The sequence below is a fragment of the Gymnodraco acuticeps genome, unplaced genomic scaffold (genome assembly GCF_902827175.1).
Source record: "Gymnodraco acuticeps unplaced genomic scaffold, fGymAcu1.1, whole genome shotgun sequence".
In the NCBI taxonomy this organism is placed as follows: Eukaryota; Metazoa; Chordata; class Actinopteri; order Perciformes; family Bathydraconidae; genus Gymnodraco; species Gymnodraco acuticeps.
In genome coordinates, this window is record NW_022991252.1 from 52,842 (window position 1) to 80,771 (window position 27,930).

At 46.1% G+C, this 27,930-nt stretch overlaps 1 protein-coding gene across 1 annotated transcript; it reads right to left on the minus strand.

The window, feature by feature from the left end:
- Positions 1 to 2,900: 2,900 nt before the first annotated feature.
- LOC117561962 (GTPase IMAP family member 9-like) lies at positions 2,901 to 27,930 on the minus strand. The gene is made up of 2 exons (XM_034239701.1): positions 27,861 to 27,930; positions 2,901 to 4,651 (listed from the first exon to the last, which is right to left on the minus strand). The coding sequence occupies exons 1-2, from the start codon at positions 27,883 to 27,885 to the stop codon at positions 3,303 to 3,305; spliced, it is 1,374 nt and encodes a 457-aa protein (XP_034095592.1). The 5' UTR covers positions 27,886 to 27,930; the 3' UTR covers positions 2,901 to 3,302.

Sequence of the window (27,930 nt, forward strand, 5' to 3'; positions counted from 1 at the left end):
GTCAGTAATAATCCTTACTTACTTTTGATACCCAATAAAGAAAGTTTAAAAAAAAGAGTCAGTAATAATGCAGTCAGATTTCAAATCAGGAAGAGGGTTTACTAAAAAGGAAGCACCACTAAACACAGTTCCTGTTTCTGCCGGAGAGGACGGGGGTTTGTTTGTCCCAGCGCCATATTATATGGCTCTGGTTTGTCCCTCAGCGTAAAGAAGGATCTTCATTCAGTTGAGGGACTGCAGACGGAGGTCATGGAGGAGGGGAGTGTGTGGGTTGTTTTGAAATAGGTCAGACACACACTTGCTGCACTCGTCTACTCTTCCTCCTCTCAGGCGTTCCTCCTCTCGGCCGTTCCTCCTCGGCTCCCCAGACTCTAGTTTCAGCTCTAGGTTTCCTGAAAACTGCTTTTAAATCTGAGTAGAGAGACAGTACAATCAGACAGACGCTGTGTGAAGGAATCCCCCCGCAGCAGCAGACCACACATGCTGCAGGACAGGCTTTAGAAGAGAAAGAAATACTTCATTGTTTACTTTCCACATGCAAAGGGCAGTAGTGGTCATATTAACAATGTGCTACAAAAAGGTTCAATAAAACACATCATATCAAAATCATATTTACATACCATAGAAGCTATAATAAAGGAGCAAGGAGACACCAAAGGCAGAGCTATCCGATAAACTCAAACAACCGGGTCAAGTTGTTTGTTAATAATCCTGGACTCATTTACTTTTGATGGAATGGACCCTCACTCTTTGTGAGAGAAAAATATGTTATCTGTTCTAAATCAACACCATTACATTCATTCTGTGTTTGCATTACTCATCTCTGGAGTAAATATAATTAAAAAGTAGGAGAGTTAGTGCAACTTAGCACTCTAACATTAGCCTTCCCCTGCCAGTTATTTTGTATTCCAATACATCAGCTAAATGCACTTAAAAAAAAGTAGGGCATTCACTGAAAATGAAACACAAGGGGTCTCTCAGGAATTAAGGTGTTTTCGAAATGTTGTAAAATTGTTGGGCTTTTTAAAACTTTTGGTATAATTTCATATCATTAAGAAAACCAATTAATACTGGGGATGTTTTAAGAAAGCGACATTTCAGTTTGAAATAAATTGCTAATTCCAAACTCTGTTTTTTTGTTTTCAAATTGAAGGCTGAATGTTATATTGTCATGTTTTGGGACTGGGCTGTTTGGTTCATTATAAGTTAACCAACGCTGGAAAGCATCCCAAAATGTTTGAACTACAATGCAAGAAAATAAAAGATGTTCTTATGTTTTAATATCCGAGCATTCCTTCTGACCAGCACTAAAACGTATTAAAATATTAGCTGCAAAAGTCTATTTTTTATTATAATTGTAATTCAATTTCATAATGTTTGTGTAATGTAAGTATGTATTTTATCTGAACTAAATCAACACCATTTACAGAATTCAGTTTTTAAAGGTTTGTAATGTGATCTTGTGTAAAATAAATATATTTTGATCAACACCTCCCCCCTGATTGGTCGAGGACTCCAGAGCTTATCTAAGTGTCTCCTCTTCTATAACCCAGAACAGTTTGCATAATTATAATGTATATTAAATCCACCGCCATTCTGTGTCTGTAGTATATTTCTATTCCTGTAGCCTAGTGAGACAGTAATGTAGAGTAGAGTACTCGTTATATTGTGTATTATTTAGATCAGGGGTGTCCAAACACCATAAAAGAAAAACCTACCAAGAGCTGAGCCTCTCACTAGAGGTGAGGTATACAGCCTCAAAAGTTACGTTATAAGTTAGCAAAATCTATCAAAAGTAGGTAAATTATTCTTGATACTAGAATATGCTTCAAGAAACAAACAGCCTTCATCTCAGCTCTCCAGAGGGTTTACTTTATTTAGTGTTTTCAGCTCATTCCTTAAAACAGAAGCCTCAGATTACTTACAGTATAAGGGGAAATATGACGGGTCTATTTCAGGCTTGTTCAAGTTATTGGGATTTTTTTGAAAACTAAGATTTGTTAGAACATGTTTTAATTGACTGAATTTATTTAAATAGTGTGCTTATTAACACGTGAATTCTACTGGGTAATATATGTTTAGAAAGAACCCTTATCATGTTTAAAACAAAGATAAATAGTTCCATGATAACTTATCCCTTTAGATGCATGTGTTGATGCAAACTGCTTGGCTGTGTTTTCAGAAGAAGTGTCATGCTACAAACAAATGTATTTACCTGATGTTCCTTAAAGTACCTCTCTAAAGCTGTGATTGGTTGTCCAAACCAATTAAAAAGTGCAGCTATTATTGAGATAATTAATGAGTTTAAGGTATTTTCTGGATATAAAGGCCAATAATGGAAAATCCTTAAAGTTACCACGATTTAAAACGCTCAGATTTAGCACACCTTCATTTCCAGTTTGCTTTTAATGGGTTCAGGCTTTATTTATTCTTTTCAATTACATTTTTATTTAGATCCAGTGGTGACTAATACTGTGATTTCTAATAAGATAGACCAGTGCTTCTCAAAGTGTGATCCGCGGACCACTGGTGGTCCGTGAGCGCCCCCTAGTGGTCCATGAGTATATTGGTAACATTTCACATTTTAAATAAATAAATAAATGTAAGCTATCCGCACTCTCGCGGGAATATCTCCCAAATGGAGCGAGCTTTAAGTTTCACTTTCGATTGCATGATATAGCCCAGTGCAACACCTTCATCACATGTTGCCACTTGTTTGTACCATTTTCAGGCGATTTGTAATCTGTTCCAGAAAAACGATGTGTTTTGGAGTTAGGTGGTCCGCGAGTGTTTTTTTATTGGTTAAGTGTCCTTGTGAAAGAGTTTGAGAAACACTGAGATAGACCCTTAACACCCTCTTTTAATCTTAGATAAACAACAAAAGAACATAACACTCAATGTGAACTCAACAGTCTTTTATTAATGCACATGATTAATCACCTGATGTTTGTCTTTACACATTTACACATTAATTTGTGTTCCAACCTTTTCATATTTGATTTCAAAATTCATTACACATAAAGATTTGAACGTTTTGATTTGTTCTTGTAAAAGCAATAGCAATAAAAGATCAAATCAGAGATCTTGGTTCTGGACAATTTGTGACATTTGTTTAATATTTGGTCAAAACACACAATCCTTGAAATAACTGATATAACTATAAATCACACCAAACATACATCAGAAAGGGGACTGAAGATGAGCAAGGAGGTTTGGTAAATCTGCTGCAGTCCAGCATCAGAAGGTCAGACTCTCTCTAATACTAAACATCTCAGTTGTTAGGTATTATCTAAAAAAGGAATCTAGGAAATTGTACATTTAAATTTGTTTTTCTCAGCTTCCTCTCTGGCCCTCCTTTCCTCCTCTTCTCTTATTCTCCTCTTTTCCTCCTCCATTTCTCTTCTGTTAGATTCTCTCAGCTTGTCATCCTCTTCTCTCATACTCTTCCTCTCCTCCGCTATTTCTCTTCTGTTAGCTTCTCTCTGCTTTTCCTCCTCTTGTCTTTTTCTCATCCTCTCCTCCTCTATTGCTCTTTTGTTAGCTTCTCTCAGCTTGTCATCCTCTTCTCTCATACTCCTCCTGTCCGTCTCCATTTCTCTTCTGTTAGCTTCTCTCAGATTTTCATCTTCTTTCATTCTCTTCCTCTCCTCCTCCGTTTCTCTTTTGTTACATTTTCTCAGCTTTTCCTCATCTTCTCTCATTCTCTTCCTGTCCTCCTCCATTTCTCTTTTGCGATCTGCGTTTAGCCTTTCCTCCTCTTCTCTCATTCTCCTCCTGTCCTCCTCCATTTCTATTTTGCGATCTGCTTTTAGCCTTTGCTCCTCTTCTCTTATTCTCTTCATGTCCTCCTCCATTTTTCTTTCATGAGCTTCTATCCGCTTTTCTAACTTCTCCCCATCCTCTTTGATTTTCTTAAATTGGTCCTCGTACTTTTTCTCTATTTTCTTTTCCATTTCCTCTTCCTTTTTGCGTATTTCCTCTTCTTTCTCTTTAAGGATTCTCTGTTTTTCCTCTTCTATGGCCCTCTCTGCCGCCTGGAACATGTCATTGGTGTAATGGCTTCCTCCGTTCTTCTCTGCTATGTTTCTGATCTTGTTGAGCAGCTCTCTGACCTGAGAACGATCATTCTCCTTATTATTGAAGATGTGGTACTGGCCGTTACATCTGTTCACAAGTTCCATCAGATCTTTGCTTTCCATCAAGAACTCTTCAATAGTTTGGTCTTCGAGCTGGTCACCGTGAGTAAAGAGAACCATGCTGTATTTGTCTGCATCTTCTCCAAAGAGTTCCTGAATCTTCTTCACTGTCTGCTTTTCTTCATCGGTGAATCTGCCCAGTCTGATGACGACCAGGAAGACATGGGGTCCAGGAGAAGCAAATGTAATGCTCTTACCAACATCGTTTTTGGTCTTCTCTTCATCAACCTTGGTGTCAAACAGACCAGGAGTGTCAATAACCTTAACTCGTTGTCCATCAACTTCACCAAAGGCATTAGAACAATCTTGAGTCATGGATTTAGAAGAGAACTTTGATTTAAAGTGCTTTCCCCCCAGAATGGTGTTTCCTGTGGCGCTCTTCCCAACTCCGGTCTTCCCCACCAACACAATCCGGTGCTCAGCGTCATTGTATGTGTTTGATTCTGATCTGAGACCTGAAAACAATTAAGAAATATTTAGCAATCTCTGTATTTATAAAATGGTTCAACTACCACATGAACAATGTTGACAGTGAGGGGGGTGGGCTCAAGGTGGTTTAATAATCTAGAACATCTCTAGAAGCTATGTCATTCAATTGATATTTTTCATTTATTCCTGTAGATGCTATTGTCAATATAGAAAGCATTTATTAGGTGAATGGCAGGTTTGGTGATAAAGGTACAATGTACAGTTTTCCCCCAAAAAATGTAACAGTTTTTTATTGTATTTCATAATTACAGGAAATCATTTTAAAATGACAAGAATAAACGGTTTACTGAAATGTGTGATGTATTTTAACAAGAAAAAACTGCAGAAATGGAATACATTATTTCTCTGTTTTATAGCAGTTTTTAAATGCGAATTTAACAAAACTAATCGTAAAAATAAATGATTTTCTGTTAGCAAAATTAGTTGCATTTTCTGTAATTGTACTAAAAAATACTTTTGTTATGGCTATATATCACTGTCAAATACATACAAAATACTGTTAATACTCATTTAAAAATGTATAATTGCAAGAAAATATATGTGAAAAGAAAGAAATATGTTGTAATTGTGTTTAATTTAACCACTATTTTACATTGATAAACTGGAAAAACACAGGTATTGACTATCCTATTATAGTAAAAAAAACTACATTTTAACACATTTTGACTTTGACCATAGAGTTAAAGACACAAGAAAACCGGACTGTTGGGTGCGAATTCCTACCAGAGCACAATACAGATATAAAATGATGTTATAACCCACAAGTAACAGACTGTGGGTTGTATAGGATAACTTTTTCTATGCCATCATAAATCTATAAACTAGCTAAATAAAATAGCTGTCAGCATTCACTGCAGTCAAACCTAATGTGACCATTCATTTGTGATTTCTAAGTAGAAGAAGAAGATATACTTTATTATTCCCTCAGAGGGAAATGTCTTCCCCCACTCTGTTGTGTTTAAACACATTGCACACACAGGGATGATATACAAGCACTAACAGACAGTTTGGTGCGTTCACAACCCAAGTAACATTGACCTCCTGATGTCTTTCAACACAAAAAAGGAGGAAAGTAGCTTTTAGAAATGTATCAATGGACTCAAATGTGTGACTTTAAAGGTCCTATGTCATGGCCATTTCTACTGATCATAATTCCATAATTGAGGTCTACTAGAATAGATTTACATTGTTCAATGTTCCAAAATGACATTGGTTTCTCATACAGCATCTCTGTATAGTATGTGTATTCACTCTCTGTCCTAAACGTCGGGTTACATATTGTAACCCTTGTTATATTAGCACAGGCGGAGCCCTCTACTGGACTCTATGGGTACTACCTTATCATGCAAGCATTCACCTACTGAGATTTCTATGGACGTAGCCGGCCCCGGGGCGGGCCTACCTGAATGCGTGCGCATCTCACTTCCGCATAAAAGGAGGCCTTGCCTCCTGACCACCATCCTACACCACCCTTCAGCGAGCGGTATAGGACAGACAGTGCCCCAAGGTAGAGGGCTCCGCCTGTGCTAATATAACAAGGGTTACAATACGTAACCCGACGTTATATCTCACAGGCTCCGCCCTCTACTGGACTCTATGGGTACAGTGGGCGGACCATCCCGACGCACTGTCGTCCAGCACACCGTTCCACCTCACTGTCCCTGACCGGCTTTAGCAGCCACTGCGCCTCAATCACCTCTCCCTCGGTTGTAACCGTGGAGAAGTCTGGGCTGCGGCCGATAGAGCACACCCTGACGCGCTTGCCTCACGAAAAAGTGTGCTCGAAAAAAACAGTGCTGAGGGCTCCCCTGCGTCCACCTATAGGCAGACAGGGAAAAAACCCCAGCCCTGTATGGGTTCACTATGCACTCTCCCTCCTGAGTCCCTAAAGAGCACGGGGAGAATGCAAGTGCCCCCTATGTCCCCACACTTAACCACTGACCCTGTGCAGAGTGTGTAAGGACTATAGTATGGAGGGCTCTCCCCCTCCAGCCCCTGAAAGGGCCCAGAGCACCCCACGTCCCCCGCGACCCTCCAGGGTCCGGAGAAACGTAAGGGCATTTTACGCCCGGGGAGAGGGTCAGATGCCCACTGACCAACAGCCCCCCCCCCCCTCCTCGCCAGTCCTGTGTTGCCCCAGCAAGCACAGACGTTGAGAAAGAGCCAGACATATCCAAGAGATAACACTTTATGAAGGGGCCTGGTGTTGACCAAGCCGCCGTGCATATATCCTCCACACTCGCACCGTTGAATAAAGCTGTTGATGCAGCCACAGCTCGTGTGGAGTGCGCACGGACCCCCGTGGGACAGGCTCTCCCTGCCTGCTCATAGGCGTGTGCAATGCCTTCGCAAAGCCAGCCTGCCAGGCGTTTCTTAGACAGAGCTTTTCCAGTCACCCCGCCCCCGAAGCACACGAACAGCTGTTCAGTGCGTCTCAGGGTAGCTGTGCGCTCTACATAACATGCTAACGCGCGTACCGGGCAGAGGAGGTGTAATTTAGCTTCCCTGGCCCCACCATGGGGTGGAAGACTAAATCCCCCCAACTGAATAACCCTCGACCTGAACGCACTCCTTAGGTTCTTGGGCACAAAGGAGGGGTTCGGTCTGAGTGTCGCGCCGCTCCGGTAACCCCGAATCAGTAAACAGCTCGGGTGCACCGACAGAGCGGTTAACTCGGACACTCTTTTGGCTGACGTTAAGGCAAGTAGCAATGCTGTCTTCCACGACAGTGCTTTCAGGGAGGAGAGCTCCAGAGGCTCAAATGGTTCTGTGACCAAAGCCTCGAGCACCAGCGGCAGGTCCCACTGCGGGGTGGAGGCGTGCACTACTGGGCGCAGCCTCCTGACCCCCTGTAAAAACCGCAACATCAGTGGATGAGAAAAGGCTGACCTGCCGTTGAATCCCTCATGACAGGACGAGATGGCTGCTCCATACACTTTTATAGTAGAATGAGCTAGTCCTCTGTCCACCAGTAACGGTAAGAAGGACAAAATAGAGCCTAACTCACAAGATAGGGGCTCTATTTTCCGCTCCTCACACCATCGCTGGAATCCCAGCCACTTTGGCCTGTAACAGGCTGTGGTGGATCCCGCTCAAGGGCCTGGATAGACTGAATAACGCCATCAGACAATCCACCCTGTCTCAGCCTGTCCCTCTCAGGAGCCAAGCCTGGAGAGGACGGCTCAGAGTGGGTAACGCCCCGATTGCACCTGCCTCTTGAGACATCGCCCCCCAGAACTAGGGAATCGCCCAGGGCTGGCCCACCTTCATCTGCGTCATTTCTGAGTACCACGGAGCCCCGACGCGATCCGGTGCTACCAGTATGACTGTCAAACGTTTTCGCCTCACTCTCCCCAGGAGAGGGAGAATGAGACTCAACGGTGGAAAGACGTAGAGCAGCTTCCTTGGCCATGGCTCGTGTGCAAACGCGTCCACCCCCAAAGGCGGGTCGTCGCTCAGGGCCATGGAAAACCACAGGGCACAGTGGCCGTTGCGCCGGCTGGCGAACAGATCCACTTCCGCTCTCCCGAACTGGGCCCAGATCTGCTTCACCACCTCTGGGTGAAGCACCCACTGGCCTGGCAGGGGGCCGCTCCTCGACATGAGGTTGGCTCCCCTGTTCTCCAGTCCTGGGATATAGAGGGCTCTCAGAGATAACACCACCTCTGATGCCCACAACCACAGCCTCTCCGCTGTGGCCAACAAGGCGGCGGAGCGGACTCCGCCCTGCCTGTTGATATAAGCCACGGTGGGGCTGTTGTCGCTCCTGACCAATACGTGTCTCCCTTGAATTAGGGGCATGAAATGCTGGAGGACTAACACTACCGCCCGTAGCTCTAGGAGGTTGCTGTGTCGTGTTTCCGTTAGAGACCAGCTCCCACCTATAGCCCTCTTCAGGCAGGTCCCTCCCCATCATGTTCCTGTGAACACTGTGATGTAGGAGGTTACCTGTCCCAGTGGAGACCCCCTCCGGAGGCGCCCGGGAGACCCCAGAACTGGAGGTTGCCCTCCACTGAGGGGGGGGGGGGGGGGGTGGTCACCAGCCGCTGTTTGTGCCTCTTGGGATCCAAACGCAGGCTGGAGAACCACCTCTGCAGGCGGCGCATATGCAGTAACCCCTGCAGGACCACAATGTGAGCAGCCGTCATGAGACTCAAAGTCTGCATGGCAGTTAAAGCTGTCACTGTCGCCCTCTGTCGCAGCCTGTGAACCGCCCGGAGAAGGGACGCACTTCTGCTCCCTGACAGGGTGGCGCGTAGAGCGCCTACATCGAACACCACTCCCAACTACAACGCCTGTTGGTGAGGTATGGGGGTGCTCTTTTTTCGCAAAGCCTAATTTGGTTAGGTGTGTGATCAATTGTGCTGTGCAAAGCATTGCCTGTTCCCTGGACCCGGCCATGACTATGAGGTCTTCTGGGTAAAATAAAAACTCTCATGCCGTGGGCGCGCAGCGGTTGAAGCGCAGTGGTCACACATTTACTGAACGTGTATGGGGATAGGGAGTAGCCAAACGGTACTCTGTTGTACTCGTAGGCTATCCCCATGAAGGCCAAACGCAGACACTTTCTGTGCTCCGGAGCAATTTCCACATGAAAGTATGCGTCTTTCAGGTCGATGGTGGTCAACCAATCGCCCGGTTTGCACGAGCCCCATTAACTGTTTTTATAGTTAACATGCAGAATTTTCTGCAGGCAATGTAGCGATTCGGGCTGCTGGATCTAGATCAGATCTGAATTCCCCTGTCTTCCTGAGAACCAGGAAGTACATGGAATAAAGACCATTTTCTCTGTGCTGAGGGTGCACAACAGACACAGCCTGTTTCTGCACCAGAGCCTGAATCTCTGCTGAGAGGAAACCAATCTCCTCCTGGGAAGACAGATTTCCTCTCGCATGCCCATAAAAGGAGGTGGGATGCTGCAAAACTGGAGTGAATAGCCCCGTTTCAGCGTCCTGTCCATCCACTTTGTTAGTACACAGCTGAGTTTAAATTCCCCATAACATTGTGTTAATGGAAAGCCCTCAGCTGTGGGGCCGCAGCTACTGTGGTACTCTCTGGTGACCCGTTCCGCCGCAAAACTCCCAGTGAAGGGAAGATTTGCCCATGGAGGGTCGACACAGAAAGGGCCGATTATTTACTGAGTTCCCTGAACGCACCGCCGCGCTCCACCATAATGCTGTTTTTACCACTACGGTAAACAGCATTTAATCGGAGTATTTATAGGCGTAGTGTGTTCTACTGAGGTCCCTGAAGGCACCGCCACGCGCTCTTGTGTGAGTGCGGGCTCCGCCATAATGCAGCCTTTACCACTATGGAAAACTGCATTAATTGGAGTCTTGCTCTAGGCGTAGTGTGTTCTCTGACAGCAATACGCCGGCCATAATGTCCCTGCACCCGCATAGCGCTCTCCTTTAGATAGCACTCCCTGCGGTTCATCCCTCTCATCTGCGCATGCCCACTAGCCACCTCCTTTACAGGAGCTACAGCTGGGGCAGCGAATGGGGAATTTGTACGGTTAACATTGTGTGTAAGTGTAGCATTTGTGGAAACAAAAGACACTCAGATTTGGATACAGATCAACCTCATTCTTGTTAGAAAACGTAGTGATCTGTGCATTATACAGGTAAGTCGCCTATTGCCGGCATGGATATTCTTCCCATTGGGATAAGAGACTCGACTTTTTACCGTCGCTTGCCAGGCTAAATGAGTACTCACACAGCATATGAGTGTGTATGCATGCATTGGACAATAGGTGGCGCTCTTTTCACCAGTGTGTACTTATACTGCATGGGGGGTGGCCCAAAGGCAATATGAGGGCCCACTTTCCACATATTACACAGTAACACATGTATTCACTTGCTGTGTACTTGTACTTATGGGGGGGGGGGGTGTCCGTCAACCCAATATGGGTCCCACTTACCAAATATTACACAGTAACACATGTATTCACTTGCTGTGTACTTATACTTAGGGGGGGGGGTGTCCGTCAACCCAATATGGGTTGCACTTACCAAATATTACACAGTAACATGAGTATTCACTTCCTGTGTACTTGTACTTATGGGGGGGGGGATGTCCGTCAACCCAATATGGGTCCCACTTACCAAATATTACACAGTAACACATGTATTCACTTGCTGTGTACTTATACTTATGGGGGGGGGGGGGGGTGTCCGTCAACCTAATATGGGGTCCTAATTTTTTATTCAGGGTCTTCTAAATAGTGCCCAGATCAGGAATCTGAAATATGGGAACCCTTACCCACCCAGAAATGTTTATTCAATTAAATGTCAAACTTTCTCACAAAATCCTCTCATAAGCTAAGGGTCTGACAGGCTTGTGGTGGGGAGGGGCAGAAAATGAAAAAAATTGAAAGAATGTGGTTGGCGCTCCGAAACATTGAGAGTGTGTTGGTTAACGTGTGTGGAACCCGCTTGCAAAATTTGGGGACCCTGCGACCTTCGACAAGGTCAAAACCGAAGTCAGAGGTCACGTTTTCATGACGTACTGTGCCCTTTACGGCACAAAAGAAGGTCCGACCGCTTTGAGCTTGCTCTCATTAGAACCGGCTCGAAAAGTACATGCAGATTGATGCCTCTGCTGCTCCTAATGTCAAAGGTTACGGCTTGAAATGTAACAAAGCTCCAAAGGTCAAAGGTCACGCTTCCATGCCGTACGGTGCCCTTTACAGCACAAAGGAAGGTCCGACCGCTTTGAGCTTGATGTCATTTTAACCGTCTCGGAGAGCAGATGCAAATGGATGCCTCTGGTGCAACAAAATGTCAAAGGTTATGGCTTAAAATGTAACAAAACCTTCCGTTAAGGCCTTTTGAGAAGCTGCAGTGCTGCATGAGTGTTTAAAGTACTTTGAAAAGGGCTAAAGAGATCATTTTTTCACAGGGCCCCTCTAAATAGGGCCTAGATCAGGAATCTGAAATATGGGAACCCTAACCCACCCAGAACTTTTTTTTCAATAAAATGTCAAACTTTCTAACATAATGCTGTCTGGAGCTTAGCATCTGACACCCCTGTGGTGAGGGAAGAGGAGGAAATTGAAAAAAATTGAAAAAATGTGGTTGGCGCTCCGAAACATTGAGAGTGTGTTGTTGCACTTGTGTGGAACCCGCTTGCAAAATGTGGGGACCCTGCGACCTCCGACAAGGTCAAAACCGAGGTCAGAGGTCACATTCGCAATGCCGACAGTACCCTCGACGGCGCAAAGGAAGGTCCGACCGCTTTGAACTTGCTCTCATTAGAACCGGCTCGAAAAGTACATGCAGATTGATGCCTCTGCTGCTCCTAATGTCAAAGGTTACGGCTTGAAATGTAACAAAGCTCCAAAGGTCAAAGGTCACGCTTCCATGCCGTACGGTGCCCTTTACAGCACAAAGGATGGTCCGACCGCTTTAAGCTTGATGTCATTTTAACCGTCTCGGAGAGCAGATGCAAATGGATGCCTCTGGTGCAAAAAAATGTCAAAGGTTATGGCTTAAAATGTAACAAGTACTTTGAAAAGGGCTAAAGAGATAATTTTTTCACAGGGGGCCTCTAAATAGGGCTCAGATCAGGAATCTGAAATATGGGAACCTTAACCCACACAGAACCTTTTTTTCAATAAAATGTCAAACTTTCTCACATAATGCCGTCTGGAGCTTAGCATCTGACACCCTTGTGGTGAGGGAAGAGGAGGAAATTGAAAACAATTGAAAAAATGGGGTTGGCGCTCTGAAACTTTGAGATTGTGTTGCTTAACGTGTGTGAAACCCGCTTGCAAAATTTGGGGACCCTGCGACCTTGGACAAGGTCAAAACCGAGGTCAGAGGTCACGTTTTCATGCTGTACGGTGCCCTTTACGACACAAAGGAAGGTCTGACCGGTTTGAAGTTGCTCTCATTAGAACCGGCTCAAAAAGTACATGCAGATTGATGCCTCTGCTGCTCCTAATGTCAAAGGTTACAGCTTGAAATGTAACAAAGCTCCAAAGGTCAAAGGTCACGTTTTAAAGCCGTACGGTGCCCTTTACGGCACAAAGGAAGGTCCGACCGCTTTGAGCTTGATGTCATTTTAACCGTCTCGGAGAGCAGATGCTTTTGAGAAGCTGAGTGTTTGAAGTACTTTGAAAAGGGCTAAAGAGATAATTTTCACAGGGGGGCTCTAAATAGGGCTCAGATCAGGAATCTGAAATATGGGAACCCTAACCCACCCAGAACTTTTTTTCAATAAAATGTCAAACTTTCTCACATAATGCTGTCTGGAGCTTAGCATCTGACAGGCTTGTGGTGGCAGAGGGGAAGAAAATGAAAACAATTGAAAAAATGTGCTTGGCGCTCCGAGCCTTTGAGAGTGTGTTGTTGCACTTGTGTGGAACCCGCTTGCAAAATGTGGGGACCGTGTACAGTACTAAGAGCCATTTCATTTTATTCCCCTCCCCCACCACGAGCCTGTCAGATTCTAAGCAGTGCAGTTGCAGTGATATAAGGCAGGGGTGGGGAACCTTTTTCCTCTCAAGGGCCATTTCAATTTTTTCAACATCCTCCGAGGGCCACACAAATTATTGACCTCTGCCTAAAAATCACAGCCCATTTCATTTGGCCTTTCTTTCATTCTGTGCAAAGAAAAAGCAACCTCTTAATCCAGATATCTCACCATGACTCGCGCATGCATGCACGTGCACGGTTGTGGCATGATCACCAAACAGAAAGATATGGACACAAGATGTGTGCAAATGTATTTAGTTTCCTATCCATGTGGACATGATTTAAGTGGGGGGGGGACCTAACCTCCGGGGGGCATGCTCCCCCGGGAAGATTTATTTTTAAATGTTGAAGTTAAAAGCATCAATCTGGTGCACTTTGAGAGCAACATTAAGAGATCTATGGAAACATCTCTCAACACCCATTTGAAACAGAACTGGAAGCAGATTTACTTTTTCTTTATGGATATTTTACAAATCACTCCCCTTTCAAACTGTATTCTTGTTTATTAATAACAACTTTTTTTACTGTCATATAGTATTTTATACCTGTTTACTTTATTCTCTTATTTTTTTATAACTATAATGATCATATAAAGATGTGCCTTTACCTCACTGGTTGTAGAAAAAGCTTCCTATATTCGTTAGCATAGCTAGCTAACCAGATGCTAATAACAACAAAGTTATTGACTGTATGATCAGTATGACAGATGAACAGATCGCCACTGGGCTTTCAACTAAAGACACAGACACGCAGAAACTGCAGCATGTGTACGGACCGGTACGGATTTATGGGTACTGCCATTTTTGAAGTCCCGGAGCGGCGTTCTGGTGCTCTCCGTCAGAATTGCACCCCAGTCAGACGAGACATATACCACGTGATGACACGTTAGGCTCGTGTTGTGTACAAGTACACAGTAAGTGAATACTCGTGTTACTGTGTAACATGACACATATTTGGTAAGTTGGACCCCATATTGGGTTGACGGACACCCCCCCCCCCTAAGTATAAGTACACAGCAAGTGAATACATGTATTACTGTGTAATATTTGGTAAGTGGGACCCATATTGGATTTATGGACACCCCCCCCTAAGTATAAGTACACACAAGTGAATACTTGTGTTACTGTGTAATATGCGGAAAGTGGGCGCCCGTATTAGGTTTACGGACACCCCCCCCCCTATAAGTAGAAGTACGCAGCGAGGGAATACTGGCGTTACTGTGTAACGCGTGGAAAGCGGGCTCCCGTACGGGCCCGATGGACGCCCCCGCCGCCGCCACCCGGTGGCCGGAGACGGGACGGCGTCCGGGAGCCGCCTAGCGGGTTAACCTTCGCCCGAAAGCTGACAACAGCACGCCGGCAATAGCGTCTCTTGAACCCGCACAGTGCTTTGACAGCACACGGTTTATTCCACTCATGTGCACACGCCCACCTGCTGGCTCCCTATACTGGGGTTTACAGCGGGGGCGGGGAGTGTAGGACAGTGTTTCTTCCGCTGGGGATGGGCAAGAATAAGCCACGCTGCGATTACTCCTTATCCCGTGAGCAAGGAGATCGATCCATAGAGCCCTTCCGTAAAGACGGGGGCTCCCAGGAGATCAACACGGTCCTCTTTGGAAAGTGCCACGCGGCGTGATATCCCAGGGACATCACAAGGCAGGCAGCGGCGGCGGCCTGTGATGAAGTAGGGTCGACCCTATATCATGTGAAGCCACCGAGCACCGGTCACCGGGGGAACCGGGCCTGGGGCAAGGCTCGTGGACCAAGCTACTTATTCGGCCTTGCGGCCCATTAATCGCACTGACCTGGTGAGGCGGGGGCATCTCTAGCAATGAGCGAGTAGCCCTCACACCCGCCGCCATGATCATCATCCAGGGAGAGTACAGCCCTGGGCGGTGGACTTCCATGGACGCCAGACCCGGAAGGAATGGCGAACGTGAAAAGGCACCGCCTCGGCCATATCCTGGTCCCCCAAACACTCGAAGCAGAGGTGGTGGGGATCGGCGCCCGCTATCTTTCTTTCTCTTTCTTCCTTTCTCTCAAAAAATACGTCTCGGACTCAGTGCTAGGCTATCACCTCCGCTCGCTGAAGAGTAAAGGATGGTGGTCAGGAGGCTAGGCCTCCTTTTATACGGAAGTGAGATGCGCACCCATTCAGGTAGGCCCACCCCGGGGCCGGCTACGTCCATAGAAATCTCAGTAGGTGAATGCTTGCATGATAAGGTAGTACCCATAGAGTCCAGTAGAGGGCGGAGCCTGTGAGATATAACGGCTTGTTTAGCCACTCTGTTCTGATGAGTCCACCCTCGTTACAGCGGAACGTCAGTGATTACGTGTTACAATGGTGTTAGCAAACAGAAAATGACACCAGTAATGACAAACAGATGAGAATGCTGCGTGGGGTCTGGGTGCCGTGTTGGCGGGACATTGCGTGGCTCGCTGCTATGAGGAGCGGACAATGTGAACTGGCTTACTGGTGTCGTTTGCCTGGTTGCTGCGTGGGGTCTGCAAGACAGCGAGACATCGCGAAAACCCAGCCTGAACTCAGCCTGAACTCAGCCTGAGCAGTGGACGTGGGAAGGGGGGTGCTGAGGGCGCTGCAGCATCCCCATCTGCAAGGCTCCACTAGCACCCGCACCCCCCCCATGGTGTTTATGTATATCTATGTACAGAGAGACCACGCAGTAAGCATGCAGGAGGTGAAGAGCACGCGAGGAGAGGAAGCAGCACTTTGAGAGGTAACGGTAACAACTATTTATCAACGGATTCAAAACACTCAAGACTTAAAACATTGCAAACATCAAAGTCCTAACTATGGTATACATTTTGATTAACGACCGAAAACAAAGTAATATTAGTAGCAGCTAGCTATCTACGGTAGCAGCTGCCCTGCTGTGAAAGTGAGCTGTTCTATGCCATGCAAGGTGTTATTTTGTTTTGTAATGGTGCGCAAGATGTCTGCTCGAGTGGCTGAGCGTGATGTGCAGTGAATGTGAGTTACTTTTTTGCAATATTATTTAATAAATAGTTTAGCTAGCTAACTAGCATACATTGCAACCCAGTGCCACGGCATTTTGTGTTATAGTCACAACTTTTAATCTATTGATTTGTGTTCACCAACACAATTTTCCCCTTTTTTTCACACAGAACGATTTTAAAAGCAATGTATTTATATTGGTAGTATGTTTCGTGCCTGCTACACGTCTTTTTGTCTGGTCGGGTCTTGACAGACCGGAAGCTGTTGAGTTCATAAAAACATCTTCTTACTCAATATGAAGCCACCATTATTGTTTTTATTTTTAAATCGTATAATGTCTGACTTTTGTTGCCGTCTGTGAGGAAAATAAATGGGGCTCAGAGCCTCAGGATACTGAAATCTGTATTTTTCGCAATGTTTTTTTCCTTCTAATTTGTTATTATTTTCTAAATAACACACTGTTATTTACTCAACAATAACACACAATTATCCTTGTTTTTATTTATTTGTTTGATTCCATAATCTCCGGCTTTTTTGGCGTCCGTCAGGAACTGAATTTCAAAATAAAAATAACCGGAAACAGACGTAGGCCTATAAGGGACATTTCGAGCATCATTGCGATACACACCCACTGAACTGATTACCCAAGATCCTCAGCTATGGTTTAAGCTCGGTGATTGGATGTTTTAGCCGCAATGAACGTTGGTATATGGTGTTCATGTGTTATGAAATCCGAAAAAACATTTCGGAGTTTAGGATGGCCGAAGACACTACACTACCCATAATCCCCAGCTATCGTTTGGGACTACAGTCCCCGTGATTAATCTTCAAGCTCTGGGATTGGATGTTGGAGTGGCAGTGCGCCAAGGTTACCCCGAGCGTCAAACAGCTCTTTGAAATCGAATGAAACCACGGCAGACTATCCAAAACCGGACTCGAACGCCCCCCCAGAACTACACATGCTGGCTGTGTTGTGTTTCCCAACATGTTCTCTATGGCACGTCTCTACTGGGAATTGTAGTTTTAAAAGACGTTTTCGTTTTTCCCAAAATTAGAAGTTGACAGTATTAAACTGTGTACAGCCCTGGAGGTTTAGGCGATAGGAAACAAATGGCTGAGTACACATTTAAAACATATCATTAATAGGTGAAAATCGCTTGTGTCCATAATGCGCAGCATTAATATATACCCACATGACAGCTCATTGTTACTTTGTAATTCTGCTCCACTCTAATACACTTGTTGTTATATTCCATGGAATGCTCTTAAGATCCCGATAGCAATACATATCTTAAAGGTCCCATATCATGCTTATCCGGTTATCACCCGTCCCCTTGTGTGTTATGAAGGTTGTCATGCATGTAAACGGTCTGCAGAGTCAGAAACCCTCAAAGTACACCCTGTAGCAAGTAAAACTCTAACACAGAAAAGACCTCCCCAAAACGCCTCGTTGGAGATTTCTCATTTGCTTCCTGGGTACTCTGACGTGGGGGGGGGGCACACCCTCTGCCAGCCTTTCACAAAACAAAGCTTCCCAAACCTTTCAGCGATTCATGCCGGATATGCTCAGCGTAGAGCACTGAAGAACGATGCTGTTCCTACTTTGTTTGGACCAGCGGGAGATTCGGGTACACAACCTGTAAGTATTCATTGTTGTTTGTGTATTTATGATGTTTAAAACAAACAAGATATCTACCACGACTGTTTAAATGGGTAAACTTTTTCAGGCTACTACGTTGGGATTGCGGAGAAATGCTCTCAGCAGACACATTCTCACAGCGTTATAAACCTTTTTCTAACTCAATATCAAGCCACACTTATTGTTTTTACTTCGGCTGCGAGTGTTTGTGTGCTCAGGGTGAGTTTAGCTTGTTCTCGCTGTATTGCTGACACCGAAGCCTGTCTGCTCCTTGCAGCAGCGAGCAGCAGCTGCAAGCAGTAACGAGCCTCAACGTCCCGACCAATCAGAGCACACTGGGCTCACAGCGAGGGGGGGGGGTCAGGAGCTCCAACAAGCCGTTTAGGACAGAGAGTGAATACACATACTATACAGAGATGCTGTATGAGAAACCAATGTGAGTTTGGAACATTGCACAATATAAATCTATTTTAGTAGACCTCAACAATGGAATCATGATCAGTAGAAATGGCCATGACATGGGACCTTTAAAGTACCAAAAGTAAAAGTAGTCATTGTGCAGAAGTACTTGTGGGGCAGAAGTACTAAGTAGAAAAACATTATTAATACTCTAGTAAAGTACAGAATAAATACCTCAAAAGTGTAACTAAGTACAGTACTTGAGTAAATGTACTTAGTTACTTTACACCTCTGGCTATAAAGATAGAAAGACAAAGCCTTGCAAAGTGGCTTGAAAGGGCATTTTCAAAATGCTCAACAGTGCTGCTAAAATTATAAACTGACTGCTTCACATTTAAAATAAATGCGTCAATATATTTATATTAGATGTTACTCTTTCATGTTGTTGTTATTATTACCACTGCTTCTTTAGTTATTTTGATGATTTTTTATTTGTATTGATATTCTTCTGACTGCTAAAACCATCTGTTATTCCTCATTTTAAAGCCGATAATGTTACGATTATTGTGTTATGTCACGTTTTCTATGTCTTGTTTTGGGTGTTTTGCTGTTCTATTTCGTATATGGCTTCGCCCTCTAAGGCTATCGCTATTGGGTTTACCCTTCGGCGCCCCCGCGCAGTACTAAAAACACTTGTAGTCCACGCCCACCCGCTAGGTGGGCCCCACCCTCGGGCCTCCTTCCGGTATAAATAGGGAGGTTGCCCGGCGATCTGCCCTCTTTTCTTCAGCAACCAGCAGTTTACTGAAGCACGAGAAAAGCAACATCATGAGCAATAAAGAGTGTGTCCGTATGTGCCCTTCGTGCAATACGGGCTACATTATGAGCTACGATTTGCATCCGATATGCGCAGCCTGTCTGGGGCCAGAGCACGCGGACGCGGCTCTCAGCCAGCAGGTCGCATGTCCTCACTGTGTGCGTCTTCCTTCATCCGACAGGAAGCGAAGGGCGGACGCTCTAGCTGCTGCGGGTGAGGAAGACGTCTGGGGTGGGCAGGAACCCATCCAGAATACACCACCGTGGCTCCAGAGGAGGTGGAGGAGATCGCTAAGGCGGCCAGCACGGCGCTCTCGCTGTGCGCAGCCGTGGCGGTGTCCCAGGCGAGGATTACAGCCTGGATGATACAGATCCAGCGTCACCTCTGGTTACAGCAGGCAGCGGTCACAGAGCCAGCCAGGAAGGTTTTACTGGACGCTCCGATCAGCTCGGACGGGCTGTTCGGGCCCCAGTTCCTGGCCATGGTTGATTCCATGAAGGCGGCATCAGAGCATGCGGAGGACATCCGCCAGCACGTCGGCTGGCTCCAGCCAGCGGTGAAGCAGCAGCGACACCAGCGGCAGCAGCAGCAGCCAACCCGGCCACAGTGGCAGACGGACAGACACCAGCAGCAACAGCAGCCGAGGCGTCAGAATCGTCCGTCAGCGGCGGCCGGGGCACCGGCCCACACCTCCAGGGCACCGTCCCGCACCTACGGGCCCCCACCAGATGGGGGTAAAAAGGGAGTGAGATACTCCCGTTCGGCGTCTGCTCCATGAGAGCCGCCGAGGAGACAAAGCGGCCTTGACGGTTTGGGAGGGAGTGTGAGGAAAATAAAAATAAGTTTATTTTCCAACATGTTGGCTGAGTCATCAGTTTCAAATGTGTTTCACATATCCCCCACTCTGGGTAAACCAGCTGCCTATTACCTATCGGTTAATAGCCAGCAGGATTCGTTACAAAAGCCTGCGCATTTTAATCTATCGATTAATAAGCTGCGGAGCACAGTAACTACACCAGATGCCTTCAATCTGGTGATTAGTAGGCAGCATGGTTCGCTGCAGGGTTCTGGTGGTTATAACTTTCGGTTATTAAACCACAGACCTCGTGGCATTCCTCTATCCGAGATACGCCACCTACACACGGTAACAATAAGCCCATGAGCGCCGTGGTAACGCCTTATGGGGTTATCACTGCACACACCTCCACCCATCCTCTGAGCGTGTACGCGCATCATGATGAGAGGCGGAGTGAATGCAACGTGTGGAGGCCTCCTCACAGCCTTTTCGCTAGGCCCACCTTGGGTTGCCTCACGGGGCCTCCGCCCCCCCACCAGGAGAGGGGGGGTAAAAAGGGAGTGAGGTACTCCCGTTCGGCGTCTGCTCCATGAGAGCCGCCGAGGAGACAGAGCGGCCTTGACGGTTGGGGAGGCAGTGTGAGGAAAATAAAAGAAGATTATTTCCCAACATGTTGGCTGAGTCATCAGTTTCAAATGTGTTTCACATATCCCCCACTCTGGGTAAGCCAGCTGCCATGACCTATCGGTTAATAGCCAGCCGGGTTCGGTACAAAAGCCTGCGCTATTTAATCTATCGATTAATAAGCTGCGGAGCACAGTAATTACACCAGCTGCCTTCAATCTGGTGATTAGTAGGCAGCATGGTTCGCTGCAGGGTTCTGGTGGTTATGACTCTTCGGTTATTAAACCACAGACCTCGCGGCATTCTTCTGTCCGAGATACGCCACCTATACACGGTCATAATAAGCCCAGGAGCGCAGTGTTAACGCCTCATGTGGATATTACTGCACACACCTCCATCCATCCTCTGAGCGTGTACACGTCTCATGATGCGAGGCGGAGTGATACGCAGCGTGTGGAGGCCTCCGCACAGCCCTTTCGCTCTAGGCCCACCTTGGGTTGCCTCACGGGCAGCGGCGGCGAGGGCTCTGGCGTGGCTCGTCGTCATGACAACCACAACACATCTCGAGCATGCGCGCCCGCTGTCAGAGTGTTTCTCGGCATGGCAGCGCATGTGTTTGATGGACGGATGGATGCACAGGCTGATCAGCAGGGTACACCCTGCAGTTCGCCTCTCCCCCCCACAGTTCAACGGGATACAGGTGACATGCCTAACATCCCGTGAACAGTGTCTTGCGCTCCAAGCAGAGCTACGGGAACTCCTGTTGAAAGAGGCTATTTCCAGGGTTCCCCAGGAGGAAGAAAATCAGGGGTATTACTCCCGCTATTTTCTTATCCCGAAAAAGACAGGGGGAATGAGACCCATCCTCGACCTGTCAGTTTTCAACAAGGCAATAATGAAAAGGCCTTTTCACATGCTGACGGTCGAAAAGGTGCTAGAGTGTGTTCACCAGGGAGATTGGTTCACCTCTATAGACCTAAGGATGCATACTTCCATGTACCCATCATTCCGCAACACAGGAAATTCCTGCGGTTTTCATTCCAGGGAATAGCGTACCAGTACAACCGTCTGTCGTTCGGCTATTCCCTGGCTCCTCGTATTTTTTCAAAGTGTGTAGAGACGGCGTTGCAGCCGCTAAACAGAGGAGGGATGAGAGTACTATTTTTACCTGGACGACCTGCTGCTGCATGGCTCGCTCCAGGGAGGAAGCGGCTTTACAGACGGTACAACTCATATCGTATCTGTCAAAGCTGGGTTTCATGATAAATTGGGAAAAGAGCTGTCCTATTCCAGCCCAGAGTATTGTTTACCTGGGTGGAATTGAACTCAGCCCGCATGAGAGCACGACTCTCATGGCAGAGAGTGGAGTGGACACGCTGACAGCTCTCCTTCGACGTGTCACACCCCGCAGCGTGGTGACGAAAAAGCCCCCCACAGTTCAATGGGATACAGGAAACACTCCTGTCCTCCCAGAAGCTATGTTTTGCGCTCCAAATCCGAGCTGCTGGAACTCCTGTTGAAAGAGGATATTTCCAGGGTTCCTCAAAGGGAGGAAAATCAGGGGTTTTCACTCCCGTTATTTTTCTAATCCCGAAAAAGACTGGGGCAATGAGACATCCTCGATCTGTCAGTATTCCACATGCTGACGATCAAACAGGGGCTGGAATGTGTTCACCAGGACGACTGGTTCACTTCTACCTGAAGGATGCATACTTCCACGTAACCATCATCCCGAAACACAGGAAATTCCTGCGGGTTCTCATTTCAGGGAATATCAGACCAGACAATCGTCTGCCGTTTGGATATTTCCTGGCTCCTCCCATTTGTGTGTAGAGAAGGCTGGAGCCGCTACACAGAGGAGGGATGAGAGGGTGGTTTCCTTTGGACGACCTGCTTTGCTGGCTCGCTCCAAGGAGGAAGTCGCTTTACAGACGGTACATCTCGTATCGCATCTGTCAAAGCCTGGGTTTCATAATAAGTTGGAAGAAGAGCTGTCCTCTTCCCTCTCAGACAAACGTTATCTGGAGTGGAATTAAAAACTCAGCCAGCAGCAGAGCGCTCTCTGGCAGCGAGTGAGAAACTGACAGCTCTCCTCCGGCGTGTCACAAACCACACAGCCCTCTCCGTAACGCAGCTGCTCGGCATTAGCGTCAGCTGGTCAAGGGGGGGATTCCCCTGGGTCTCCCCCACAGGGGGAGTCTCCAGAGGTGCTTCATTCACTGCAGAAGCCTGCTGTTTTAACCTATTGGTTTATAAACTGCAGAGCTCGAGGCATTCCTCTGTCCCAGATATGCCTTACACACGCCATAATAAATCCACGAGCACTGTTATAACGCCTCGTGAGGACAGCATACACACACCTCTCATCCTCTGGGCGTGTACGCGCCTCATGATGAGAGACAGAGTGGAATGCAGCGTGTGGAAACTCCCTCGCAGCTTTTTTGCTTCACGGGCAGCAGCGGCGAGGGCGTGGCACGTCACCATGACGACCATTACGGCACATCACAGAGAAGCCTCTCCCCCCAGCAGTTCCATGGGATGCAAGAAACACTCCCGTTATCCCAGGAATAGTGTTATTTCCGGCGAATTTAACCGAGGGGCTCGCAGAACGCAGCAGCCGTGCTATGCGAGGAGTATGGAGACTCAGACCGGTGTCACGCACACTGGCACCTCAGTGGGATTTGGCTTTGGTGTTACGCGCACTAAAGAAAAAACCCCATTTGAACCTGATCAGGTTCCCCTTAACTGTATTCAGCCAAAGTAGTACTGCTTTTGGCTCTATCAGAGGAAAGGGTGATCTGTCTGCTCTCCCGGTGGCTCCGTCATGTCTCCGGATCCATGGAGATGCAGTTCAGCTGTTTTACGCCCTAACCCGGCTTCATGCCTATAAGGTCATCACAACTCTTTAGGTCAAGAGTGATCACCCTGGCTGGCTTCTTCCCCCCTCCTCACAGGTCGGAGGAAGAAGAAACATCTCATCTCCTCTGCCCGGTGCGCGCGCTGTCTGCTATGTGGCGCGCACGGCGGCATTGCGCCGTTCTCAGCGCCTGTTTGTGCACTACAGAGAGCGCTCGATCGGGCAACCTCTGTCTACAGAACGGCTGTCACACTGGCTGTGTGAGGCTGTGTCACAGGCATATGTCTCCTCTGGGGTGGAGCCCCCGGAGAATATCAAAGCGCACTCAACCAGAGGAATTTCCTCCTCCTTGGTGTTGCGCGGAGGAATGTCAGTGGAAGATATTTGCACGGCTGCATCTTGGTCTTCCCCCTGTTCATTTATTCAATTGTATTTGAGGGATATCTCCCTTTCCTCTCTGACACGCCCTGTACTGGGTGTCCTGTCAGAGTGAGTGACGTCAGGGATCCAGCTGTGCGCCTCTCTCCTGCCTCGCGGCACACAGAGAGCGGCCCTTTTTCCCCTCGTAGGAGAGGGACTTCCCCTTCCTCTGACACACTTCGTAGGGAGTGCCTGGTCAGAGTGAGTGACGTCAGGGATCCAGCTGAGAGCTCTCCTACCTGGCTGACACGGAGAGAGCGGCTGTTCCCCCTCTATGATCGCAGGACAAGGTGGGACCTTCGTCTCTATTTTCTCACAGCGGTCGGTATGTATTGTTCCCAGCCTTCACCCCGTCAGGAAAACAGGTATGTTTGCTCCAGGGACGGGGATGTGCCATTACGTATGGCACAACAGGCAGGGTGGTGTTATTAAGCAGGTATGTCTGTGCTTCTAGTGCTAGACGGACCCAGTGGGGCGCAGACTACATCATGCTTCGCCCTTAACCCAATAGCGATAGCCTTAGAGGGCAAAGCCATATATACAAAATAGAACTGAGGTTACCTACTGTAACCCAGCTTCTATGAGTATTGGCGCAGCCCTCTAAGCGCTGGGCCCCACTGGCTCTACGAATAGCTGAAGAAGAGTTATATTGTATGGGAGCAGATCGCCGGGCAACCTCCCTATTTATACCGGAAGGAGGCCCGAGGGTGGGGCCCACCTAGCGGGTGGGCGTGGACTACAAGTGTTTTCAGTACTGCGCGGGGGCGCAGAAGGGTAAACCCAATAGCGATAGCCTTAGAGGGCTGCGCCAATACTCATAGAAGCTGGGTTACAGTAGGTAACCTCAGTTCTCCCTGTCATGTTTTCCTCTGGGTATATTGTCTGGTCCTTTTCCCTGTGTTTTTCCCCTGTCATTAGTTTCCCTGGTGTGTCTAGTTGTCTGATTATTTTCACCTGTGGCCCTTGTGTTTCTCCTCCCCTGCCCGGCTGTGTCTCGTCTTGTGATTACCCCTCCCTGTATTTAGTCTCTTCCTGTGTTCAGTGTCGGTTCGTCTTGTGTCATGACTAGTTCGTCGGTGAGTGTTCTGTTTTGTCTTTGTTTATCACCTAGCCTTGAAATAAAGGAATTTTCACTTTTATCTGCATTTGGGTCCTGCCTGCTTCACACACCGTAACGGATAATCTGTATATATTAGTAAGATTTCTTGCCATATTACAAGTTTTTATCAATTCTCTCACATGTCCTATGTGGTATTGCTATGCAAACAGTGAAAGGATATGTAAATCATCAAGAGGTAGCTAAAATATGTTTTTCTAATGACCCTGTCCAGAGCAGCACATTGCTTTGCTTCCAGGTGGTTGCTCCTGTCTGCATCTCCAAGCTCGGGGCATACCGACATCATCTACTCTAGGTAATACACTGACTATGGATAAGTACCTTTTACAACCCCACTTCAAGCAAATTTGGGGTGAAGTGTCTTGCCCACCACACAACGACATGTTGACTGCAGTGGGGTTTGAACCTGTAAAACCTAATAAAAAAATCTTTCAAGGTATAAAAAAAACAAGTTTCTACCATGATCAAAAGCGGCAAGACGAAGCTTAAAAACGTTTCTGGTCCTACCCACGGAAATGCGTACCGTCACTTGTGTCACAAACAGTGTTGTGCTAGTTACTGAAAACCAGTAACTAGTTACCATTACTAGTTACTTCATTTCAAAAGTAACTCAGTTACTTTACTAGTTACTTACACAAAAAAGTAATGCGTTACTGTGAAAAGTAACGTTTTAGTTACTTACAAAAAGGGCTCCCATTTATTATTCTCCAATGCAATAACAGTACTGAAATGAAGGCTATAAGGATAGCCTTCATTTCAGTACTGTTATTGCATTGGAGAATAATACAATCTGTTGATCAACTTGACATGCATTACAAGCAATCTGGATTGCATCGATATTAGCTGGCTTTCCATTTTTGTATATTCTTTCTCCAGGTAGTTGGAAAAAGTTTTCCCTCCCATATGCCGTGTGCCGCCCAGACATGCTATCATGCTAACTAGCTCCCTGAAAGCGGGTGACTCCACTGTAGCATTAGCCTGCATGTGTTCTACAACATACCGTGCAATGGCTTTATCGACTTTTCCCTGGCTCGCAGTCCCTTGGTTAAAATCCAGCCGCTGTTGCTTAGGTGGAGGTGGAGTGGCGTCGGCTGAGTCTCTGTGGTTTTAGCTACTAGCTTCGTCCCAGCATGTTGTTTTTGCAGATGTTTTAAGAGATTTGAATGACTGGTTTGGGCAGTAGATAGGATCTTTGACCCGCCAAGACACAACTTACATTTAACTAAAACGTTATTTTCTTTGTGCTCGACAAAAGTGAAATAGTGAGAATATCTCCAGGTGGAGAAACTAGACTTGAGCTCCGCCGCCGCCATGATAGTCTTGTTAGTAAACAACATAAACACGCCCACAGCCCGTCTCCGCATGTGACACAGGAAGTATCTAAGTACATTTACTCAAGTACTGTACTTAAGTACAGTTCTCATCTCTGTTCGCCTGGCTGTTGACTATATAAAAAAACTAACGGAGTAACGCACCATGTAGTAACGGTAACTGCGTTACTGAATTTGAAAAGTAATGCCTTAGAGTACTCGTTACTGCCAAAAATAACGGCGTTACAGTAACGCGTTACTTTGTAACGCGTTAGTCCCAACACTGGTCACAAAGCGCATTTGCGTACCGACGTACTTGTGAAGCTTTTCCAGAAGGCGGTTAGATCACCGGACGACAGAGTCGGTCTCCGTGTGCACAGACAGGGCTGCTGTTAACGTCGGTCTGTACAACGGAATTGTGCCAAAACTACGCCAACCGGCTGCGGAGGGAGACTCCACCCCCCCCCTTCACTGGAGAACTGCGCTAAAACAGCTGATCACAACGTTCACACTCTGTGGTCATGAAGTACTCCACTAGCCGCCCCCCCTCTGTCGACTTTCCTGAAGTACTCCCCCGTTGATATAAATCAACACATAATGAATTAAGACCCCACGGTTTGATGATTGATAGGTGTGTGGGTTGTCTTTCATTTTGACACGCAGAAAAATGTTATAATAAACATAGATACTGTATGTTAAATGGATATATCCGCCTTTCATTTATCTTTCCATTCCCACAACAATATACATAAATAAATGGCATTTTGGACATAGTTCAAATGGTGATTAATCATGATTAATTAATTTAAGCTGTGATTAATCTGATTAACATTTTTAATCGTTTGACAGCCCTAATATATATATATATATATATATATATATATATTGCACTGTTGGAGGAGCATGTGACTTCAGTTTTTCATTGACATATCTGCACTGATGTCTTCTGTCGTTAAGCTTTTTTATAATTAAAAAAAATATGTATTCTGTTTTTTTAGAGGTCTATTCTAACAATTAATATATGTTAAAAGAAAAATATTTCATGGAATTATAAAAACCTTTCTTGTAAAATTACAGATTTCTTTGGCAAAAAACGTGAACAGTTTTTTTACAATTTTTTTTACAGTGTAGTTAGTGTGTCAATGTCAAGTGCACCTTGAAGAGACGTGTTTGTTTTGTCTTTACCGGAGCAAGAGAGAGGCAGCATGATGAACACAAATACTGGAAATCAAAATCAAACTAAATGGTAATCTTGCCTGGATGTTAGACTTAATTGCCTAAAACCTGAACTGACATGGTGCAGCAGTGGCCTCTAGCTGTGCATTTTTTTGAATGAGAAATCCTTTTTGACAGATAGTCACTACAACATGTTTAGTTTCTATCTTTCATACTTCTACAAATTACCCCATTTTGGGCCTAAACAAACTTGTAAGGGTATAAGTTGCCTTTAGTTATAATCAGGAGCCCAAACAAACTTCTGACTGGCTACCCCTAAATATTCTTATTATTCTTAGTACGTTTCTTGTAGTCTTGTGAAGAATGTAATACAAGCAAGTAAAAGCAGTTTCACATTCGCAAAATCACCCAGGCTCTTAAAATGGTTGGAATTTAAGAAATATTCATTTTTTATTAACTGTTTTGATCTTTTCATTATTAGAAAAATATACCAAGCTACATATACATCTATAAATATGTATTTAGATAAATTGCAATCATCATTAACAATACAGTTCATTCACTTACCATGTTGGGCATGTTTGCTGGCCATAGTTGGTGATGGAGGGAGGAGCTGGTCTGCTGCTGAGCTGAAGAA